At 56.3% G+C, this 24,111-nt stretch overlaps 1 protein-coding gene across 1 annotated transcript in view; it reads right to left on the bottom strand.

Annotated features, from left to right (window-relative positions):
- Positions 1 to 24,111, bottom strand: part of CDH23 (cadherin related 23) — a 405,959-nt gene that overhangs the window by 102,662 nt on the left and 279,186 nt on the right. The window contains exons 16-24 of the mRNA XM_078077622.1: positions 23,494 to 23,599; positions 21,386 to 21,513; positions 16,702 to 16,774; positions 14,904 to 15,020; positions 11,045 to 11,157; positions 9,692 to 9,799; positions 3,576 to 3,765; positions 3,122 to 3,267; positions 553 to 772 (exon numbers count right to left, since the gene is read on the bottom strand). Of these exons, the coding sequence (XP_077933748.1) occupies positions 553 to 772; positions 3,122 to 3,267; positions 3,576 to 3,765; positions 9,692 to 9,799; positions 11,045 to 11,157; positions 14,904 to 15,020; positions 16,702 to 16,774; positions 21,386 to 21,513; positions 23,494 to 23,599 (1,201 nt within the window). The remainder of the gene's footprint in view (positions 1 to 552; positions 773 to 3,121; positions 3,268 to 3,575; positions 3,766 to 9,691; positions 9,800 to 11,044; positions 11,158 to 14,903; positions 15,021 to 16,701; positions 16,775 to 21,385; positions 21,514 to 23,493; positions 23,600 to 24,111) is intronic.

The following is a 24,111-nucleotide window of genomic DNA, read 5'->3' on the forward strand; positions in this document are numbered from 1 at the left end:
GCAGGAGCCAGAAAACAGGACACATCTTGCCCGTCACACTCTGTACTGACTTGACTTCCCTGTGGTTAGTTCTGCCCCTCTGGCAACAGCTTGTGTCAATGTCCCTGTTTTGTCCCAAGGATTAAAGACGTGACCAGAATGGAGGAGAAATCGTAAGGGGCCTTGGCCCTGCCCTTCTCCTGCCTGCAGCTAACCCCGAGGGCCCACCCACCCCTGTGCAGGTCGCCTCTGCTGTTCGCAGGATCAAAGGCTCTAGGAGGGGTCGGGGACCTTGGCAGTGGGTCCAGGCCCGGGGCTGGGGCGGGGCGGGGGGGGGGGCGGCTACTGAAGGCAGCGGCTCGGTGGGAAGAAGGCTCTGCCGGCATTTTGGACTTGGTGGAGGCAAAGAGGGCTCTGGGCTGAATGGCGTGGTTGAGGAGGACACCCCATTAGCAAGGCACCCTGTGTCCACATAGACAGGGATAGCGGTGGTGGTCGTGGGCTCCCCAGCCCGCCCGGCGCTGCTCCAGGGCCCGTGCGCTCTCCGCGCCGCAGGAGACCCCCGGCCCTCACCTCGGATGGTGAGCGTGCCGGTGGAGCTCTTGGGGGGCGTGCCCGCGTCGCTGGCCACGATGCGCAGCTGGTACTCGGCGATGCGCTCGCGGTCCAGCTCCGCGCTGGCGACCACCACACCCCTGCTGCTGTTGATGAGGAAGTCCATGCGGGGCATGCCCACCTGCATGCGGTAGGACACCAGCCCGTTCAGGCCCTCGTCCAGGTCGATGGCCACCACCTGACGGAAAGCAGGGACCACGTGAGGGGTGGGGACAGGAGGACTTTGCCCCCGAGAAGGGCCCCCTCCTTCCCACTGATCGGCGCTCAGCTCCAGCCAGACATGCCCGCTTCCCTCAGTGTCTCCAGCCGTGCCACTGTTCCCAGCACCTTCCCAGATGCTAAGAGGGCAGCACGTCAGAGCTAAAGGCATCCGGATACATCAGGTGGGGCCGGTGGGGGGGAGGGCAGGCACTTTCTAGAACAAGAGTCTAGCTCCCCATAGTCTTCCCCTTCAAAACCCTGTTCTCCTCCTTGGCAAGCACCCCCCCCCGCACCCCCCCCCCCCCCCGCCACGGATCCTGGCTGGCTCGGGACTCCGAACCGCATCGTGTTCTAGCAGGTTTCCCGGCTGCTGGCTTGAAGCAGCGGTGACCGCTCCAAGGGCCCTTGGACCATGCGAAGCTCCACTACATAAAATGATCAACAGCGCTCTCCCCTGCTTTGTCAGACAACAATAAGATGGTGGAAAGGTGCAGTGTTTAAGTCACCTGATGATTTGATTATTATTTTGAAACCGTCTTTTGAGGCCACGTGTAGGCAGGCAAACATCCTCTAAACCCCTACACTATTCCCGTCTGCATCTCTAGTCCCGAGGAGAGTTCTCCTGACTCAAGACCCTGATATATTGAAAGTTTCACAGAAGAAGATTCGAGACCTTTGAGGAAATGTGAATAACAGTTCAAATAAAAGCTTTGGATTAAGCCAAGACTCTCAAGAGTGAAAGACATCAAGGTCATCTAGTCTAACTCACATCAACAAGCAGGACAAGAGGGTGTCCACTCAACTTGAATGCTTTCCAGGATAGGGCGCTCACTACTTCTCATTTATCTGCATACAGCTCTAATTCCTGGAGAAAGTTCTTCCACCCATCCAACGGAAATCACTATTTGTCCAGGTTGTAGGGGGCACCGGGGAACACACCGCTCCTGTCAGAACCCTCTTCCTGTTTCTGAGGACAGTTCCCAAAATAAATGCTCCAGCTCCTTCAACCACCTTTTCATGCCTGAGCCAGTTCCTCTGTGAACTCAGAAGCTGTGCTGTCTGCACTGTCTGTGCGCCCCCGGAGATCGGGCTCTGGGCGGCGCTCATTGGCTCTCTCACCCACCTGCCCCCTCCTATTTGGGGGCTGCTCCTCAGGGACTGGCTGCCGTTCCCTGGATCGCAGCTCCCCCTGCTGGGCATTTGGGAGAATGTCCTGCTAGCGAGATTGCGCCCTAGGACCTTCAAAGACCACTACTCATCTCCTCTCACAGATGAAGAAACTGAGGCACAGCAGGCCTGCAGGGCATCACCAAGGTTACCCACTGTGGTATCCTGACAAGCAACCTGTTTTCTTCGGGTGGGATCAGGCTGGCCCTTTGCCACTGGATCCCGCTGTGTCTCAGGTGTAACCCCTCACAACAGACCCCTGACGACGAGCACATCGGCCACCGTGGATCTCCCGCAGTCCAAGTGCCAGCTTGCTGGACACGCGTGTCTGACTGAATCCCCGCAGCACAGCCAGGCAGGTACTAGTATGAGCCCCATTTCACAGGTGAGAAAACTGAGGCCCAGTGAGGTTGTTTGCTGTAGGTCACATAGCACACAAGTGGAGGAGTTGGGACCCACACTCACACTGGGTGCACTCCAAAGACCATGCTCTTAATCACGAGGGCCTTCCAGCGTTCCTAAAAGGGCATCATCCTTCCTGAATGAGCCCCTTCAGGGCCTTCTTGACAGAGGGTGATGGAGTAGGAGGCAGAGGGGCTGGGTTCAAGATCAGGTCCTACCTCTTCTTGGCCACAAGTCTCTTTAAGTCTCCTGCCAAGTGGGGAGAGTACCGCCCTCCCCCCGCCCCGCTACTGTGTGGAGCTCATTGGGGCTGATGGGAGAGTGGCCTGCCCATGGAGACAGGGTGCCTGGGCGACACCCATCAACCTTCTCTGTGTTCTAGGACCAGCTACAGGCTTGCGGTGTTGAGAGTCTTGGGCCAGACCTCCATAACCAGGACCTGTTTGACTTGGCTTCCCAGGATTCTGTCATCTTCCTTGGTGCTTTCCCTCCACCTCTCCAAATCCACCTGTCATTTAAGACCCAGCTCAAGCCCCTCCTCCTCCTCCAGGAAGCCTTCCATTACATCTCTCAGAGCACCAGCTCTCCAAGCCCAGTGTGTCCTGTCTGGTGGTCTCGGCTGGTATCCCCTGCCTCACCACTGCAAAGTGTTCAGCATGAGGCTAGGCACCCAGGGCCGCCTCTGCCCACCTGCTGGCTGGGTGAGACGAGGTGAGGGAGACAGACCAGGAGCTCAGGCCAGGAAAGGGAAACTCACCTGGTAGACAGAGACCCCGGCCGGAGTGCCTTCCAGCACCTCAGCCACGAAAGGCAGGTTCTGAAAAGTGGGGTCGTTGTCATTGAGGTCCAAGAGGTTCACAAACACCGTGGCACTGCTGGTGGCTCTCAGAGGGGGGCTGCCACCTGGGGGTGCCAGGGAGATGGAAAGAGGGGTGCAAAAGAGACAGGGACAGGGAGAAAGGGGAGGGGGGAGAGGGAGGCAGGCTCAGTGACATTTCCATCCCAGGGGTCCCTCCAGGGAGCAGCCCAGGCCTTGCACCCCCAGCCACTGCCACCCTCTGAGGGTACTCTGCGGGGCTCACAACTGGCAAGTGGGTGTTACCCCATTCTTAGCAATCACGACACAGCCCTCCTGTACCCAGGCCTCAGGACCCAGGGAGGACAAGTCAGGGGCCACCGCCAAGGTGTGCGGGGCTGCGGGGGGCACATACAGTCAGCGACAGAGATGATAATCTTGCGCATCAGCTCCGCCTCGTGGGGGTCGGGGTTCTCCCGGTCCAGCATGACGTGGGTGGTGCGGATCTTGCCTGTGCGGTTGTTGAGGCTGTAGAACTTGTTGGGTGGCTGGATGCTGTACACCAGGGTGCCGTTCTCCCCCAGGTCCGGGTCCACAGCCACCACCTGCCCAGGAGGGAGCCCATCCTCCACTGAGCCCAGCCGGGGGAGGGCATCTCTGTGCCCCGCACTGCCTGCCTGGGGATGTCTGAGCTCACACCCGTGTCCCTCCCTCCCTTCCCCCTTCCCTCCCGGCTCCAGTAGGGGGTCTCATGGGGGATGGGAGGCAGGAAGTTCACAAGATGGGTTGGCAGGGGAAGTCTTGAGCTCCTCGGCTTCTTCACTCACTCAGTTTTACCCTAGGCCAGTCCCTTTCCCCACTTAAGCCCCAGCCCTCTATTTCTAGAAGCAACACTTGGCACACACACCAGTCTATGGGAAGCTCTCTGTATCTCATACATGCCAGGCCCTCTGTAAGGACAAGTACCGTGAGCACAGCCCCATGAGGAGGAGGTCTACAATTATGTGCATTTCACACATGAGGCTCAGCGAGGCTCCCAAGGTCTCTTAGCCCAAAGTGGCCCTGGGTCCCTCTGGAACCCACACTAGCAGCCAGCAGGCCAGGCTGCTCGCACATCTTTGTGTCACTGCTTTCCAGACATGTGGGGGTAACACGTTCATGGGCTTTCGGGGGAGCAGGGGGTGCCCAGGAGGTCCATGATCATGGAATTCTTTGGGGACTAGGAATTCTATGGGAGGCTGGGAAGGGCTGAAGAGGCTGAACCTTTGGGAAGAATCTGAAACCCTGGATTTGGGGAACTGGATCCTCCTCCTCAAACCTTCTCTTCCTTCCTTTGGACTTTTTGTGAGGCAATTTGAAAAGAATTAGGCTTCTGGGACACCAGGAATGACAGGGTGGGGGAAGGGAGCCATGGACAAGCCACCCAGTTTAGGGGTGTTTTGGGGCTGCAGGAGGGGGAGGCTGGAGGACAGAGGGGGCTGAGTCTCCCTGCCTGAGAAGGGGGAGGGCCTTTAGCTCTCTAGGCCCCCCACTTGGTTCCCCACTTGTAAGCCTCACCCCATGAAGGGATCAACCTGAGTGCCCTCCTAACCCAGGGCGACCCCCATAACCCATTCTCTCCCCAACCCCATGCCTGCCAATCTTCTGCTTTGGGGAAAACCTCTCTAGCATCTGCCTTCCCCAAGGAGAAAGCAGAGCTCAGGGAGGCATCGGCCGGGCTCAGGGTCACACAGCACCAGCTTTGAGGCTGAGACAGCTCCCACCCTGGAGACCTCCCAGGGTCCCAGGACAGTAGCAGTACGCACCCCTGAGCTCATCCTCTGCCCTGTGTGGTAGAGGTCCCTGGGGCACCAGAGGTGGACAAGATCAATGGGAGGGGGGTGGTGACCGCAGTCCCCAGGGCCGCATCAGGACAGTGTCATTCTTAACTCCAGGACGCTCGGCAATGACAGCCTGGCCTCGTCAGCTCCTTCATCTTACTGGATGTGGGGCCTTTTGTGCTTTGGCAGCAGAATCTGTCCCTCCTCTGGCTTAGTCCCCAGCCGGAGGTGTCTCCGGGGCCACCAGACCAGAACAGACAAATGGGCTGCCCTGGCTGAGGGCCCCCATCTTGCCCCAGGGTCTGGAGTGGCCAGGGTGAGAGGCCTGTGCTGGCACTGGACCCTGAGCCCCGCAGGGCCTCCTTCTGCTTCAGACAGGTAGGAGGGGAGTGGGTGCACCTGGCTGCACCAGGGGGCAGGGGTGGGGGGAAGGCCCGAGGGGCCCTCGCTGCGCTATGGGGCAGGTCACCTCAGTTTCCCCAGCCTCTGTAAAGGGGACCCCTGCATTGACAACAGGAGGCAGGGCTCTTAGGCAAGCCAGGGGTCACTTCAGCCTGGCAAAGTCATTCTGCTGACAGACAAAGGAGACCAACAAGCCTTGCATTTCTACAGTGCTTCTCTCTATAGGAGGAGGGTTTTTATCCCCATTTTTCCAGATGGGGAAACCGAGGCACAGAGCAGTTAAATGACCTGTTCCAGGCTAGCAGCTTGTTGCTGAAGGTGCGGAGATCAATTTTACATGGGGGTTTTGGGGGCTTCTCCTCTCCTCTCCCTGCCCCTGAGTGCAAGTGCCCCAGCGTGCCTGGGGTGGCTGCTTCCAAGGGACCCTGGGTGGGGGCTGGGCCCTGGCTTCTGCCTCTTGGCCCACTCCCTGGCAGGGGTGGGGGAGGCTGTGTAGAGTCTCACCACTTTCCCTCTCCATTTCCCATGTCACACTGTCGTTTTTCTCCTGGCCTGACGGGGAATAATTCTCTCCCTCTCCCCTCTCTTATTTTGCTGGAGGGCTTTGAAAGGCTCTAAATCAATGCCCATCAGCCAGGTCCTTGAAGGAGCCTACAGGAGCCAGGAGGGAGGGTTGAGCCAAAAATCTCACTTGCAAATTGAAAAGGGCCAAGGTGCAAGCTCATGCCGGGGCAGGTGCACACCCTGGGCGCACGGACGTGCGTGCCGAAGCACATGCCGGGACAGTTGGCCGTGTGCCGGGATGCAGGCACGTGCTTGTCTACGCACGGCTCTCAAAGTCATTGGCATTTGGGAGAGCTGTGGGGCACACACCCTGACCTCTCTCTGACAAGGAAGACCCGGCCGGACCTGGCAGAGCTGGGGGGGGGGGTGCGGCAGGTAAAGTGGGGAAGAAAGGTGAACAAGTCCCTCAACAACTAGCATTTGCCAATGGTTGAATTCTTACAATGCACCTGACACCGTGCTGGGCACTGGGGTTCAACAGCAGACAAGACGGGTATGATTCCAGCAGAGGTGTGGTGAGAAGAGCTACCATGAATCTACCACTTACCATGTGGCTCATTAAGTAGGGACCACAACTCTATCAGGTGGGGACTCTTACTAGCCCCATTTTCTAGATAAGAAGATTGGAGCACAGAAAGGTGAGGTGACTTGCCAAAGGTCACAGAGCTGGTAAGGAATGTGGCCAGGGTTAGACCCTAGACATTTTGGGACCAGAGGCTGCCCGCTTAATCACTAAGCTACACTGCCTCTGAGTAAGGTAGCAACCTAATAAAGAAATAAAACACAGACGTGGGATCAGCTCCGGAAGAAACAGTATAGAGAGTGGGCAGAACTACATTAGGCAGGGTGGTCAGGGAGGGCCTCTTCGGGGAAGCGGCATTTTAGGCTGGGACAGGTAGAGGAGAAAGAGGCAACCCTGGGAAAAGCAGGGGTGGGGGGTAGAGGGAGAGGAATGCTCTGCAGGGCGGGGGAGGGAAGGGCTGTGCGGAGGCTCTGAGGAGAGGAAGGGTTTACTGGGTTCGGGAGGCTGAGAGGCCAGCGTGCGTGGTGGGGGGACTGAGTGTGGGAAGGGTGGTGGGACAGGTGTCAGGAGATGGGCAGCCCCTCTGCAAACATGGCCTCCTCCCTAACATCACCTCTGGGTCAGCTGCCCCCGGCCCCTGCTCCGAACTCCCTTTCTCCATCTCAGCCACAGCCCCCACCTCACCCAGGGCCACCTTGTGGCCTTAGAAGGTCTCACAGAGCCCCCAGTGGTATTACACAGTACCCACATATAAATGCCTACGAGCCATAAAATTTAACCGGATTTTATGACTATTCCTTTTAAAATTATTTTGCCATGACAAATTGTACTAATGTACGAGCTTCTTGATTTCTAGTTTCCTGGCCACCATCACACATACCTGGGAATTCCAGAGAATTCCGAAAATTCTTAAGAATTCTAGAAAATCTAACCTACAACTTGTCCTTAAATGCAATGAAATTTTTTCAAACACTAACTGTCATAATATATTTGGTAGATGTTTGATATAACAAGTTCTAATTCTGACTTCACCCTTTTCTGTTTGAACTTCTGAGTCATGATATTTTGTTTTCAGGGCTCAGACACCGAAACACTTGGGGGTCCCCGCCCTGGAGCCGCCCCACACCAGGGGAGGAACGGCCATGCCAAGCCCTTACTGAGCAGTGGGTTCACATGTCCGTCTCCCCAAAGGTAAAGCTGGGGCAGGTCCGTCCAGTAAGAACTGTGGCTTTAACACAGGGTGAAATGGGAACCAGTGGTGGGTTCAAGCAGAAAAGTGACAGAAAGCCCCCTGAACATGGAGGGGAGCCTTGCTGCTCTCTGTACTCCCGAGCTTGGTGAGCATGGGGCCTGGCACACATAGCAGGTGCCCACTGAAGGTCTGCTGAGGTTCCTGGAGAGTGACGCGGCCCTGGATAGCAGGCCTCCGATCCGTTGTCCACACCTGCTAATGTCTCAGAAGGCTGTGAGGAAGTCTGGAGACCCGGAGAGGACCACTGGGGACCAGATCCTGGGAACTGCCCAAGGCCAAGTGCAGTCCCAGTCCAGCAAACCTCTTTGGCAGGTGGATTCTTCAAAAATGGCCTCCCCTGGCTGGTGTCCAGTGCAGCCACTTTCTCCCAGGGACACCTGTCTCACTTGCCCCTCAGTTCCCCCGGGGAGGATTTTCGCAGAGACATAAAGCAAAGGTAGGAATTGACCAGACAGGTGCTCTGAGGAAGGCTCTTTTGGGGTCCCAGGTTGGAGTTGTCTTGGCTAGAGCCCAAGTGCCCACGAGATGGCAGCAGAGAGTACCCACAGGATCTCGAGCCCTAGAGAGAGCTGAGGAACTGGCCTAAAGTAGTGGTTTCCACACCCGGCCCTTTGCTTGAAAGAATCCTCCCACAGGGCCTTCAAAAAAGGGAGATTCCAGATCCCTGAGCCAGGCCCTATTGGAATCTCTGGGAGGGGGACCCACCCACCAGTTGAGAGCCATTCAGATAGGGAAAGGAGGACAGGAAGCTTCCTTCAAGGCTGACATCTGCGCCTTCTAGACTCTGTCCCTACTGGCTGTGGTTGGTGAGGGGTGGGGTGGGGAGGCTGGGCCTCACCAGGGTGGGGCAGCCTTTCTGGACTGCTGGATGTGAAATTTTCCCTCCCTTCTCCCATCCCACCCACGTTCTCCAGTTACTCAAGACCTGAGCCACCTGCCAGGGCACCTTGAACCAGCAGAGATGGAGCGCTGGGCCAGGTAGTTTTCAAGTCAGACAGACCTGGGTTCAAGTCCTGACACCACCTCTTACTACCTCTGGGACCCTGGGCAGACCCCTCAAACTCCAAGACCCAGTTTCCTCCAGAGTACGACGGGAGCCATGAGTCCACCTGCCCCGTGAGATCACTATGAGGGTGAGAGAGAATTCAGAAGGCCTCGGGCAGCGCCTGAGGCACGTGGGGTTACCATGAACTATCAGGTTCACGTCTGTCACGCTGGCTGAGTGGCTATGGGGCTGGACCCTGGGGATAAACCACCTCAAATGAAGCCAAATGGTGCACAAGGGTGAGGGGAGGAGATGACCCCACAAATGTGAACCACAGAGCTGATCAACTGGGGTGCTCAATCCTGGCTTTCCTCATCTTCCCCAGGATGCTGGCTTCAGTCTAGACTCCTGAGACTTTGGCCACGTCTCCCCTGCTCCCCACTCTGAGTCATATCCCTGCACGCAGCGCATACAGGGGCCTAGGCAAACCTGGAATATTCCAGGCCAGAAAAATCCCTGGGTGAACTTCAAATACCCCACTGGGGCCAACCTGTCGGGAACAGAAGCGGTGAAGGAAAGGTGGGGGGACAGAGCCTACATTGTGTGACTTGAGGAGGTGGCCGGCGCCTTGCTAGGGGAGGGTGAGGGCACTCCTCTGGGCACAGACAGAGTCCTGGGGTCTCAGCAAGTGTGGTTTCTAGCTGAACCAGCCCTAGCTGCCTGGGCACTGTCCCTGGGCTGTCTGTGCTCCCTTTGACAAAGCCCGAAGAAGCCCACTGCCTCTGAGGCCGGGTGACGGCTTTCCCCCAGCCTCTGACTACCTTCCACCACGCAAGAGAGCTTCTGGAAGTCTGCTCCGTGGGCTGGCTCAGAGGGAAACAGGAAGTCTGTCGGTCCCACATGTGCCGGCCCATAGGGCTCACGCAGGAATGGCAGACACCCTGAGAAGGGCAGCCTGGAATTCTGCTGTCCCACCACCACTCACTGTGGTCACGTCAGAGTCTGGAGGGGTCATCTCCACCAGGTTGATGTAGTAGGGGGCGTCCTTCCAGGTGGGGTGGTTGTCGTTGATGTCCAGGAGGGTGATGTTTACCTGCGGGGCCACGAGGAGCAGAGAGGGAGGTGTCTGGCTGAGCGGTGCAGGGACGGGGCCCACGAGAGGGCACACTCAGGGGCCTGAGGGGCATCTCAGCAGGAATTCCACGGGCTCCACCCACTTTGGAGGCCTTGGGGCAGGGCCTGGGCTTTCTAGCACAGGAGGGAGCCAGGTCCCTCCAGGAGAAGAGCATTTAGGTGCTGTCCCATCAGGAAGGAGAGGGATGAATGCAATGACCCCTGAAATTCTTCCTGTAATGGGGGACATCTCTCAGCCGTCCCAGGCTTGGCGGAAGGGGATGGACAGGGTCGGGGATCTGGTAGGATCCCTTGAGATTCCGTCAGTCTCGGCTATGAGCCAAGCAATTTCCCTGCTCACCTGCCACCCAGGTAAATTATTTATAGGGCTCAGAATCCTATTAGCAGCCTCCCAGGATGGAATGGGGTTCTGGGGATTTTTCTGCCAAGTCCCTGGCCAAGCAATACAGACCCCCACCCCTCTGGCCGGGCAAGGATGGGGGACAACTGGGATGGGGGACAGCTGCTGTGGATAGGGTGAGGGCCAGGCAGAGAGGTCGGGGAGGGCTCCTGAGGGAGAGCCAGAGAAAGCAAGTAGGATCAAGGAGGGGAGGTGGCTAGAGGGACCTGTCAGTGGGTCTTTCTACTTCCTCTCCCATAGGGGGGCTTCCTGCTTCTCACTGCCCCCCACCCCCCGGTCTCTTCTGCAGCCCAGAGCTCAGTCAGGACCCTCAGATGTCCCTTCTCTAGCTTCCTATATCTGAGGCACCTTGGTGGGATGGCAAGAGCTTGGATGGGGGTTCTGGGCCTTGATGGATCCTACTTACTCCTGGTAGGGAAACCTAGGCATCGTTTCTCAGCACCAGGGTTAAGGCCCTGCTTCCTGATCAGAGCCACTCTTTCTGGCAGGAATACCTGCTCCTTGTAGGAGCCCCGAGGGAGGGGCCTCTGGAGCTCATCCTTCTGCCATTTGCCCAGCTGGTCTTTCGGGGACAGGGGAGGAACATTTGTCCCTCCTGAGTCCCCCACGTCCCTGGTGGGAATGCCCTTCTTCCCCCTCGCTGCAGTGGCCCCAGGGCTGACCTTGGCTGACAGTGAGTTGGTATCTGCCACCCTCCCCCCACTCCCAATGCATCAGGACACAGGTTCGACCTGCAGATGGGCCAGGGGGCAGCTCCTGGGCAGCAGGTGGGGAGCAGGGGGCGGGGGAGGGGTGGGCACTCACAGTGGCAATGCCAGTTTTCTGGTTGTGGCCCACACCCCCGTCCACGGCTCTCACGATGAGGATGTATTCAGACTTGGTCTCACGGTCAAGCAGGGAGGTGGTGGTGATTTCGCCTGTGGGACGGAGGGATGGGGTAGGCCAGGGAGAGAGCAGGGAAAGAAGGAGAGAGTGAGGGATATTTACATGATCTGGCAGCGTGTGTGCATGTGCTGGGGGTGTGGGATGGTGCTCGTAGGGGTGGGGGGGGGAGCATCCATGCCCCGGGAACCGGAACCTCTGAGGTGGCAACATAACCCCCTGATAGGGAAGTCTTTTTGCATGTGGGACAATCTAGGCGGAGGATGGGGTTAGGGGCTGGGGAATGGGGCGGGAGCACCCCTGGCCTCAAGCTCGGTCACAAAAGACCTCATTTTTAGACTTGTGACATGATCTTACTGGCGCTGTCACTTGAGACTTGTTACTTCAATCCTCTGTGCCTCAGTTTCCTCATCTGGTCAAAAAGGGAAAAGTAATAGGAACTACCTCAGAGGGCTGTCAGGGATTAATTTGGTGGACATCACAGAAGGCTTAGAACAGTGCCTGGCACTGTTTATTCAGATAGTCACAGAAAAACAGGGACGACATGGAAATGGATGATGTGTTTTACACACGTTCACACTGGTGACTCATTATTGGACAAGTCAACCCATAAAGCATTGATAATAGTCATAAAATAAGTGACCTTGTAACATGATTCTATTGCCTTGAGGATTTTTTTAGTGTATAAACGAGTTATTCCATTAACTACAAACATTTAAAACTGACCACTTATCTGCCTGTTTTTGGGCTTTTCTTTGTATTTTGGTGTAACTGAAACACAGAGGTCACCCTGGTCACATATGGAGTGGTATGCCACTGTTTGATAACTGGTTCCCCAAAGCAGGCAGAAAGGAAGGAAGGAAGGAAGGAAGGAAGAAAGAAAGAAAGAAAAGAAAGAAAGAAAAAGAAAGAAAGAGAAAAAGAAAGAAAGAAAGAGAAAAAGAAAGAAAAAGAAAGAAAGAAAGAAAGAAAGAAAGAAAGAAAGAAAGAAAAGCATTTGCTGATTTTCATAGTGTAAATACTCCCACCAGGGCCACTGTAAGCTGCTGACTTGATGGCCTGGAACCAGGAATGGAGGAGATGCTTGAACTTGGCTCTCAGGAGCAGGTGTGAGCTGGTCCCTGCTAGCCTCCGCACATGGTGGTAGGTAGGCCGTTTACCTCTGACCTGGGCCATGGCAGAGAGCTATGCTTCGAGGACAGTGAGGCCCAGATCCGAATTCCGATTATGGCCCTTTCTACATGTTTGGCCTTGGAAAAGTTACTTAATTTCTTTGAGCCTCAATTTTCTCATCTGTAAAATGGAGATTAGTATGCTTTCCAACCAGAACTCTTGGGAGGATTCAATAATTAACAGAGCTATAGGTAAAGCTCCCAGCACACAGGAAATGCTTATTGCCTTCTCCAGACTATGAGAATTCCCCAAGGCGGGGACTGTATACCATCCATTTTTTGTTTGTTTGTTTTTTATCCCCCTTGCCTGAGCTGTGCCCCATGAGACAAGTTACTCAACTTCTCTGTGCTTGGTTTATTCTACCATAAAATAAGGGAGCTGGGCCAGATGGTCTCACATTTCCCTCCCTGCCACTCTGGCCTGTCCTCTGACCTATGCAGGACTGAGCGGGGAGCTGGGGGTAGGGACAGGGCAGGGAAGGCGCTAAGGACAGAAACAAAAGACCGGCAAAGGTTGGCCCACCAGGCCATGTTCCTTGCTGGGGCGGTGTCAATTAATTGGCAGGGCAAGGAAGAAATTAATCTCTAAAAAGTTTTAAACATGAACTTGTCTGCATGATAGATGGCTCCTCCTGTCTGGGAAATTAGATCCAATTAAGGCCACCTTTGTGGAGCGGGCCTGGCTAATTTGACCGAGGAGCTCAGAGGAAAACACTTACACCTTCATGGCTGAAGGAGCTGTGTTAAGGCAGCAAGAAAATGTCCATGTCATTATTAAAGGCCCCAGGGTGGAGATGTGGTCCCTGGCTGGGGAGGCAGCCGGGTGCTGAAAGGTCAGCGTGCCCATCACCACATGTGGGTGGTAACGTGCGGCTCTAACGTGGCTTATATAATGTAGCACTTAAAGTCTGGGCTCCGGAGTCAGAAGTTCAGGCTCTCCAAGTCCTCGGTCAAATTACTTAACCTGTCCTATGCCCCAGTTTCACCATCTGGAAAATAAGGGTGATGCTAGTACCTGCCTCAGAATGGTGGAGGTGATAAACGGGCATGATGCTCGTCTGAGCACCTGGCTAATGCTCGTGAATTATGTTATTCTGAGCCCCCTGGAAATGCAGATGCTCCTGCAAGCAGGGAGGAAGGCCCCCATTGCGTCAGAGGTGGAGTAAGAGGCTCAGGACGGCCCTGGACAGGTCTAGCCTTGTACATGTCAGTACCGTCTGCTCCCCTCGCTTCCAGGAAAAGGGGATAAAGAAAGCCTGAAGGCAGACTTGGATGGTGGGGTGCATGGGTCACAGGAAGATTTAATGTCTCCCCGCAGCCACTTGCAGCAGGGCTGGCCAGTGTCCATCAGACCCCTGCTCTCTTTCCCAGGCTAGAATGCCTGCTGCAAAGGGGCTGTCAGGCCAGAAACGACCTCCCCAGGCTGCCTTCCATCTAGATGTGGGGCTATTGCCTGCTTCTGGCCAAGAGGATGTGGGCAGAAGTAATGCATGTCACCTCCAGTCCTGGCCCATATACATCTCCTTAGACAGCATGCCAGGCGCTCTTCCCCTCTGCAGTGACCTTGGAGCCACAACATGGAAGGTGCCTGGGTCCCAGAATCGCCATGCTCAAGGCTGTCCACTGAACATGGCATTGGATTGCTGGGTGAGTCAGAATTTCTGTTGTGTTGAGCCCCTGAGATCTCAGGGTTGGCCTGCTTGGTACCTTCAGTGCCCTTATCTAATACAGAAACGGGTATTTAGAAGTGGGGAGCCTTGCATGCCCACTAAGTAGCCTGGGAACCCCATGAGGGCAGCCATGTCTAATTCCATCCTGTGCCCCAGCACCCAGCCCCTGGCGGAGAGCAGGCCCCCACTGACATCGAATGAGGATATGAATGAATGTCCAGGGGCCTCCTATTCCTTCCCAGCTTCTGACCTGGGGTCTCCTATTGCTTTTGTCCTCCCCCTTTCCTCCCAGCTTCGAGGGAGAAAGATCTGAAGGGAGGCACGTGGAGAAGGGGGAAGAAAGCTGAGAGCTTCATGGACTGAGTAGGGGGTCGGGGCTGGGGGCCCCTGGGTGAAAAGACCAAAGAGAACGATGAGGAAGACGTCACTGTGTTAGCCCTTGCTGTGTGCCAGGGACTACTCTAGGAGTGCTCCCTGTAACAACTCATGTGATCCACACTCCACCTAGATCTAACACGACCATCCTCATTTTGCAGGGGGAACCCAAGGCACATGCTGTGTTAAGAGGAGGAGCCAGGGTTCAAGAAACAGGTCAGCAGCCGAGGGAGGGGGACGTGGAGGCTTGAGAAAAGAGATCCCCCACAGGGTGGTAAGTTAGCCCGCTGTTTGTAAAATGGAACACATTTGAAACATAACAGGGCTCTTCACCGTTGAAAGACATCCTTTGTGGATACATTCATGTTCCAATTTTTTGGGGGGGTTAAGATCACTAATCACACTCAAGTTCATATGTCAGGGGTGAAACCAGATGCTCAAAGCTGGCATGCTCCAGATGAGGGCTTCCTGGGAAAGGAAGGGAGAACTTGGCTCAGGGGCAGGTCCTGGGCTGGGCATGGGGAGTCGGCCTGAGGCCCGGAGGACAGGGACCATGGGGCTCACCTGAGCGGGCGTTGATCCGAAACTGGGAGGAGCCCTCTAAGGAGTAGATGATGGACTCCTGACCATACTCCCGGGAGCGGTCCAGGTCTGTGGCATTCAGGAACAGCACTGTGGCTCCTTCCGGGAGACAAATGGGGGGAATGCTCACCCTAGGCTCACAGCTCCAGGCCCTGGGAGCAGGACCTGGTACCTCCTGCTGACCAGCCTTCAGGAGGCAGGAAGCCTGCCACTGGGACACCCAGGGATGAGAGTGGGCTCAACCACCAGAGCTCCCAGGGCTGCATGGGGACAAGGCTCCATGGGGGGGGGTCCCGGAGCCTGGGGTGGATTACACCCGCCGCTCTTGCCCCCCCGCACCCCAAGAGCATACCACTGCTCTCCCCTACCTCTCTCTGGCTGCTCACCAGAGAAAATACACTCAGATTGACCAGCTTTGACTTTGAGTCAAAAAGAAATGAAGCCCTATATTAAATTATTCCACATTTATTGTATTCAATTTTGGTCTTGTTTCATCTTGTTCACAAGGGAGAATTTATAAGGGTTTTTATTTTCTCTTTAATGTCTAGTTAAGGCCCTCACTTTCATGTCCATCTCTGTGAAACCCTGGGTCAGGGGACTAGCCTTTGCACTGGCCCTCGCCAGAGACCCTGAGAGCCGCCTGTCCGAGGCCACGTCTGCTGGGCTGTGGCTCCAGCCACCTCCTGTCTCCCACTGCCACCTAATGGCCACACTGAGGAGATTCAATGGGTGGACTTGTAGACTCATGGCACCCAGGCTGGAATCCCAGGGGACCTCTGGCCACTAAGCCTCAGCTTCTTCCTCTGTAAAATGGGTCTATCTAGAAAGCCAGCTTGTGGGGTTGTTGGTGAAGATCCCAGGGAAAAGCATGCAGGCTGCAGGCTCATGGTAGCTCTCACTGAGCCACAGATGGGGGTTACTATTGTGTGGAAGAATCAAGAGTCCCAGGGGTAGTAGGGGCCAGGCAGGGGGCTGTGAGACAGGCAGGTCTTTCTGGCCCCTTCCAGGGAGTGTGAGGCCTCCAACTCTCAGTCTTACCCTGAGCAGGGGGACAGGTACATGGGCCTTGACACACCCTTTATCCAAGTGCAAAGTGGAAGAGGATTAAGTGCCATGGTGAAGGCCTCTCCTAAGCAGAGGCCGTGGGGACGATGGGGAATGCAAGGGGTTGCTTCAGTGCTGATCCTCTCCAGGGGATGCCTGACTAGGACAGGGAAGTGTGGGCTGGGCATAGCCTGGAACCCACCCAGGAAGTCATCAGAACCAGGAAGGTATCTGGAGACTCTCCTGAGAAGGCCCCATGGTGCCACAGAAGGTCACCCTCCAGATGCAGCAACTCTTCCTGATTGGGGGGGTTTTCCCCACCAGAATAGTCCACCCTGGATGTAAGGGGGAGCTGTCAGCCTGCCCCAAGAACAGAGCGGGTCCCCAGGAACCCGAATGTGGAGCTGGTGGTCCCGGGTCTGCAAGCTGGGCCCTGCCACCAGAGACACGGCCGAGAGACGTTCTCACTTAGGAACATAGGCCACCCTGGCATCACAGCACCATGATTCAGTCCCTCTGTACATGCTCGCTTAATCAAGGTCGTTCCATTACTGATGGCTGACTGTTCTCTCCCTGCTAGACTGCAGCTGAAGGAGACTGGGGACCAAGTACCCAGCATAGCGCCTGCACATAGTAGGTGCTCCGTAAACAGCCGCTGGCTGGCAGATAACCGGACTTGTCATGGGTGTGTCTGCTGGTTTCCTGCCTTCACAGCCTCCCCCGCCCGGGCCCATACCTGCCATGATGTTCTCCACCACCGAGACGAAGTAGGCAGGCTTGCTGAAGGTGGGCGGGTTGTCGTTCTCATCCTGGATGGAAGGGAAACAAACAGGTTGTCAAAGCCAGGGAGGCCATCAGGGCTGGTCAGCTGTCCAAGGGGAGGCTCAGTGTGGCTGGCACGGAGGAGCTTTGGCCTGGATGTACAACCAGAGCCGGGTGGGGTGTCCCGGGGGGGAGACGGATGCTCCCCTGGCTGGGCTACAGTTCGGGGACGGAGGACAGGCCTTGGAGAGACACGTAAGGGCCACGAAGATGGAGAAGGAAGGCAGCAGGTGGAGCTGCCTATTACTCCCAGCTTCCCTCTCTCCCGTTGGTCTTCCAGTGCAGCTCCAAGCTTACTCCTGTTCTGCTCAGCTCAGCATCCTCCATGCTGGGGGTGCCCACTCGGAACTTCCCTCCCAGCTCCGCCAAGATGACGGTGGAAGGTTCTAGGACCCTCCCCGCCAAAAGTGAAGGGAGAAAGGAACACCCTGCCCTGAAGTTCCTGGCTCTCAGAGCCTGAATTCCAGGCTCCTCTGTACATATAAGAACAGGGGCTCCTCTACCCACCGGGGCAAACCCTGGCCCAGAGCCTACCACCTCCGGTTCTCGCCTTGCCCAGCCTCCACCGGAGACCAGCTCAGAGGGACAGTGGCCAGGGGCTGGTGCAGGCCGAGGGGTTGAAGAGGCACAGCCTCGGCCTCCTCCTGCTCCCCCCGCTCCTCTGTCTCCCTCTTCCATGCTCGGGGAGATTCCTACACCCTTTAAGACTCTGGTCCTCACCCACTGCTTTTTGTAATCATTCAACATGAATTTCTTCCTGTTCACCTCTTGGAGGAAGCCCCACTGACCCCCTGACTCAGAGCCTCTCCCCTTCCCCTGGGAGCCCTGGGGGTAGCAGCCTCTGGGGAGCCTCCAGGCTGCAGTGTTCATGGCACGTGCTCCCACAGGGCCTCCTGCCTCACGGACCTGGGAGCTCTTTGAGGGGAAGACGGCCATAGAAGCCCCCTTTGCTGGCATCACTTATAGCTGAGTGGCAATGAAAGAGAGGGAGGCATGACAGCTTGGAACTGTCGAGATGTTGGTCTTGGAACTTTCGAGAATCTCATCCTGCCAGACTGCGGACTGCAGGTGCCCAGAAAGGAGTGCTGCTCTTCTTCCCCAGCCTGTCCCCAGACTCTGGGCTGTGCACCAGCTGCCCACCCCCCACCCCGCCTCAGAGAACCCGTGGTGTGAAGACTCGCCTGACATCCAGGGCCCCAGCAGCATGCCTGGGCATCCCCCTGGGGCGGGCGTGAGTGCCCCGTATCCGTATATATTTAAGTCTTCTGCTTGGCTGCACGAGACGGCGCCGGGAATGTCAGTGGCAGAGCACGAGGCAGAAACTTATTAGCGGTGATATTTCCCGGATCCTGGCACTGCATTCGCTATTAGTTCTAATTCAGCGGCTTCCTCTACAAAAGCTTATTGTCCCCGAATGGGAAATCTACAAACCAAGTTTGACTTCTTTATTAAAAACCAACAAGCAGTGGGTGAAAAGGAATCACCTGGCCCCTCTCGCCCGCCGCTTTTTCCTCCAGGAACCTCATCGCCCTGATCTGTGCCAGAAGCGCTGTCATGAGCTTCTCATCTCTTGTCTTCGCTGGGTTCCTCCCCTCCCCCCACCAAGTTGAGAGAAAATCCCTTTGGTGGACAGAAGAGGCAGCTTAGCCAGGTGATAGCTACTTAAAAATCACCCACGTGCAAAATCAACCCAAAGGCACACGTGACTACACCATCCCAAAGCCCTGCTCGAGAGAGGATGTTCACTCACAGCCAAGGTGGCACCTGTCTTTGTTGCCAGACCCCCCACTTCCCTGCTGTCAGGGCCAGAGCACGCCTGGGGGGAAACTGTAGGGCCCTTGCTCAGCTGCAGGACAGCTCTGAGGGAATTTGAAAATGACCCTATTTGCTGGGCTCAGGTAGCTCCAGGCCGAGTGGATCCCTGCCACCACCCACCCCTGCACACGGAGACCCTGCTGACTGGTTTCAGGGAGGGAGGCGAAGGCTGCTGACCGCTCTTTTATTCACAGTAAATGAAAGGTTAGTTTGGCTCCTTGGCCACCCTCTGGCCCCCCCGGAGAAGCTGAGGCAAAGGGAGAAAGAGGCTCTTTCTGGGTTCCTTAACTGAGCCACAGGTGGGGAAGCTGAGGTTTGGGGCAGTCCCTGGGTTTTAAGATCCCACTGGGGCAGACCTTTGAAGGTCTTGCTACTCAAAGTGTGGTCCGCTGACCTGAAGCATCAGTGTTGCCTGGAGCTTGTTGGGAACGCAGAGCCTCAGCCCTTGCTTAGACTCACTAAATAAGAATGTGCATTTTAAGAAGCTCTCCAGGAGATTCACATGAACCTTGAGGTGTACTGGTCTCAGTTGCATGCAGATAGGGATTTCCGAGGCTTCAGGCCTTGGAATGTAGTGGAAAGGATGTGAACTCAGGAGTCAGACAGGTCAGGACTGAAATCCTAGCTTACTAGGACTGGAAGCAAACTCAAGTGCTGCTTACTAGCCAGAAAGTGAGAAAGGCACTGGGGATCCTGGACCTGCTAGATTGCCTCATCTGTGGAATGGGATTGGGAGAGATTGTGTAATGTGACAGCACCTGACATGTTAGTGGCGCTCAAGAAGTTTTAATTTCCATGTGGCCAATTCTGCCTGTCCATCCCTGGGCTGGTGTAGAACACCTCAACTTATTTCCCGACACCTCCCCTATTCTCACCCTCTCCCTCATCCGCTTCCCCCAAACTGAGAGCGCATTCTTCTCTGTCTGGCTGAGTTCTCTGGAACTCTCATTTGTACTGGAGATAACCCGGAGCACGGATGCTGCCAGTGGTATGCACGTCTGTCTTATCAGCTGTGATGACAGCCAACATTACAGGTGCCAAGTGCCACCTGCGTGATCTCAATCCTCACGACAATACCACGATGCAGTACCACGATTATCCCCATTTTGCATATGAAGAAACTGAGGCTCAGAGAGACAGAGTTAAGGACCCCAGGTCATAGAGTTAGAGAGTGGCAGAGTTGGGTTTCAAAGCCATACACCTCCAAAACTATGTTCCTTCCTCCATTCCCTGAGGAGGGGGCAGGTTTCACAGACGCCTTTGCATCCCTCCCGGCCCCGCTGCTGCACCTGCGCACAGGGAAAAGTCACCGTGCCCGAGCAGAGAACACCAGCTGGTTGAAAATGGTGGGTGGGGCGGTCGGGCTTAGGAGCGTGACCCGGACTGGGGCGCTTTGGGGGCTGTGTTTAATCAAGATTGGTAAGCTAGGGTCAGGGCCACGTGGAGAAGAATACCAAGACGTGGTCACGATTGGCAGGGAATGCATTCTGGCTCTTTGGTGCCCCCCACCTCGGTGCTTCAAAGTGGGGGGCTGTGGATAAAAGGCAAGCAGCGAGTGTTTAGGCTTCTGTGGATCTCCTCTTTCCCAGCTGCCCCCTCCCCCTGGCTTCTTCCCACTCCCTGAAACCTGCGGGGCCCCAGAGTCTCTGCTTTTCCCTTTGCTGGTTCTGCACAGCCTCACCCTCTGATGCCACCCCTAAATCCTGCTCCTGCATGCCCACCTGCAGGCTCCCCCCAAGCCATCACCCTCAGCCTCATCACTGCCAGCGCATCCTATGCAGTAAGCAAGGACCGTCCCACTTGGCAGTTGGCCCTGGAGCTCTGCCTTGGGTTGAGAGGATGAGCCTTAGCAAAGCCAGGTGTGGGTCAGCCCCAGACGCTGCTAGTGAAGCCATCTGGGACAGGAAGGTCATCCAGCACGCCTGCTCCAGAAGAGATTTTCCTGAGCGTATGTCAGATCACAGTGTATCTCCTAACCTGACAATCTGATCTAATCCTCCTGGAGCCCGTAATGCACTAACTCTTCCATCAACATGCATTCAACCGCTCCGGCAGGCAGCAGCTTTTATGAGATGGAGGGGCGGGGGGCATGCTTGCACATGCGCAGTGGGGAGGTCTCTGGTGGGGAAAAGCCCACTGGCGCCGCGTCAGACCATGATCTGCATCCCTGGGATCACTAGGGGTGGAGCACGGGGCAAATGAACCAGCATGGAGATGGATTCAGTGACTGATAATTTCAGACATGGAGAGCACTAACATGTGCTTGATATTCATGTCAGACAAGCTGTGGTTTGGTTTCAGGCCCCTTTAGATCTTCAGAGGAGCGGGCAAAGGAAAGAAAAAAGGAAGAGGGGCATATAGAGAGAGGAAGAGACACAAGAGGGATGACCTCCCCGTAATTCCCTTGAACTTCACAAAGTATGGCTCTAAATGAGGGAATCCCATGACATTTCCTCCTGCTTGAGCCTCAGTTCCTGTTCCCCATCAGCGGGTGTCCTGAGGCCCCCTAATGAAGTTAGAGCAGGATGGTGGGGGTCTCGCATTCCAGGGCCTGGCCTCCCCGGCTGAGCTAGGAGGCAGCTTACCTGCTGCAGCAATGGCAGAAGTTTGCGAGGGGCAGCCTTTGGGACAGTCTGCTGGGTGACTCCCAGAGCTACGGGGACAGCCGAGGATGTAGGGACATAGTCTGGCACCACTGGCTTCAGGCAGGGTCCCCAACGCTCTGGGAAGCACTCACCACCCCTTACCCTGAAAGGGCAAGACCAGCACCTCTGGGTACTTACAAACACCTCGATGGTGACAGGGACAGTGCTGTTCAGAGGGGGGTTGCCAGCGTCCTTGGCCATGACTGTCAGGTAAATCAGCCCGTTGGGTATCTGCTCATAATCCAGGGGACGGCTCACGCTGATCACTGAAATGACAGGAACAGGGCCCCAGGCCCCCTATAAGCAGACTTCAGATGCCCATCCGGCCAGGGGTCTCCTTCGGGCAGAGAGGGTGTGGCTGGCCCAGGCTGGCCAGCTCTGCCTCATTCCCCGCCCCCAGCCCCGCCCCTTGCTCTGAACTCCTGGAGCCTCACGGTCTTGACTTCGGTTTACTGACGGCCTGATACGTGTGAGGCACAGTGCTGAGAGCACGGCAGCTGTTGACTATCTTGGTGGTGATGTAAGCACCGCTTTACAGGTGAGGAAACCAAGCTCAGAGAGGCTCAAAAACTTGCCCAAAGTCACACAGCTAGAACCTTGATAGAGGCGGGACTTGAGCCTAGGTTTGTCTGAATCCAGAGCCCAGGCTCTTCCCCAGTAGGTGCTATTGCCTGCTTATCTGTCTGTCTGTCTCACCCACTTATCTGGCACTCTCCATCAGTCTGGAAGCTGCTCAGAGGACAGGGTCATGCCCCAGGCTCTCTAGTTTGGTCTCTTACCAAGTTCTCCCTCCAGATACACACAGAGTTCACCCACTTACTGCCCAGCCTCAGGGCGGCTGGGGGTGATGCCAACAGTGGGGTGCAGATGGCAGCTCCCTCCTCAGTCTCCTCTGGCCCTGCCCGTTTCCTCCCATGGCCTTTCTCCTCTCTCTTCTTCCCTCCCTCTACCCTGTGGGCTCTCCATGCCCATCCCGTCCAGCAGCCTTGGGAGGACACTCAGGTGTTGCCAACTTTACTCTCAGCAGAACTCTGCTTGAAGGTGGTGAAGACACCCCTAAAGCCAGAGGCAGGCAGAGGTGGAGAGGGAGGATTTGGGGGGAGCTGAGAGATGCCCCCCTCTCCTGTCCCCACCACTGCATATGCCTGAGCTCTCCCACGGGTCGCTCCTGCCTGGGGAGGGAAGGCATATTGGCTCTGGCGTGGGGGGCACAGGTGGTCTGCCGGGGCATTACGACAATATGAAATCACCACTTTCTATGTGGAAAATGGAAGCAAAAGCATTGCTTTAGTAATATAAAACCTAAGGGAGGGTCTAGTCAAGAAGAGGACAGAGTGCTGGACTCAGAGTCACCCAAAGCGCATCTGTTCTGCGTTGGGGGCACCTAACCCATCTTCAAGCATTTGGGAAGCTTCCCAGAAGAGGGGAGGTCCAAATGAGCCCTTAAAGCTAGCCAGAGGTTATCGGCTTAAAGGCCAAAGGGAGGCAGAACAAAGAGACTGGGAGGAAGGGTTTTCCTGGCAGAAGGAATAGACTCTGCAAAGACATGGCAGTGACCCCTAAGAGGAGAGTGTCAAGGGATTCAAAGAGGCTGGGTTCGGTGTGGAGACAGAGGTGCTGAAAGAAGAGGCTGCAGAGGCAACCAAGAGTCAGATCACCCCAGTGTCATTGGACCCCTCTGCTGTATGACCTCGGGCAAGTCACTCCCTGTCTCTGGGCCTTTGTTGCCCCTCATCTGAAAAACAACGGGGTCTCAAGATCTTGGAGCTGAAGGCTACTGCTGCTACCCCCTGCCCGGGTTCCGGGGATCAGGAGTCACAGGGGGCTGGCGGGGCAAGGTCCAGAGTCTGGGACTGTGCCTGAGCCAAGCAGGGAGTGGCCACCGCCTGGGAGGCAGCTGAAGCAGGCCCAGAGCATCGGGAAGTGTGGCTGACAAGCCTCTACCTTATGGACCTGGCCAGGCAGCCTGGGTAAGAACGAGGAGCCCTGCAGACTGTGGTAATATTGGATGAGGGGCTGCCCATGGCCTGAGACCCAGAGAAAGACAGAGCTGATCCTAGAGAAGGGCGATGCCAGGCCTGTGTCATTCGCCCCCGCTGATGGGCTGTGGACCAGCTCCCTGGGTTGTCCAGGGTGTCTAGGAGACAGACGGCCACCCCCCTCCTCAGAGGGGCATGACGGTGCAGCCCTGCTCTGGCCCACCGCCCCTCCTCCCTGGGCTGGGCCCTCGTCCCCAGCACGCCTACCTCCGTAGCCCTCATACACGCTGATGTCGAAGTAGCTGCCAAAGGCGGAAGCGTTGACGATGCTGTAGGTGATCTGGTTGTTGGGAGAGGAGTCTTCATCCGTTGCCTAGAGGGAAGAGTACAGACAGGGCCCGTGAGCCCTCAGAGGCTGGGCGGGAGGGGAGGACTGGCCCCCTCGGGATCCCCTGCTTTGGGTGATCCAGGCCCTCCTTGTCCCTCAGCCGGAGGCCACCCTCTGGCTCCCAGCAGACACACCTCATGTCGGGGTGTGGAGGTAGCGTGGGAATCTAGAAGGTCAGCTGGAGGCCTAGGGGGAAGAGGGAAGGCCAGGTCTTACCCCGGGATGGAGAGGGTCACCACCATCCCTGGCACAACCATCTCACAGATCCTTCAGTCTCAGCTTGAACACCCCACCCACAGAGGCCTTCCCTGACCTCTGGACCAGGTAGGCCCCACGCTGTGCACCCCATTAGTCCCTCTGCACCTAGCTGTGGCTTCCTGTTCCGTTTTTGCTTGCCTCCCTCAGACTGTCAGCTCCATGCCAGCAGGAACCGTACACTTCTTTTTTTTTTTTTTAAAGATTTATTTATTTAACAGAGAGAGACAGCGAGAGAGGGA

Source organism: Halichoerus grypus, chromosome 7 (genome assembly GCF_964656455.1).
Source record: "Halichoerus grypus chromosome 7, mHalGry1.hap1.1, whole genome shotgun sequence".
NCBI classification, from domain to species: Eukaryota; Metazoa; Chordata; class Mammalia; order Carnivora; family Phocidae; genus Halichoerus; species Halichoerus grypus.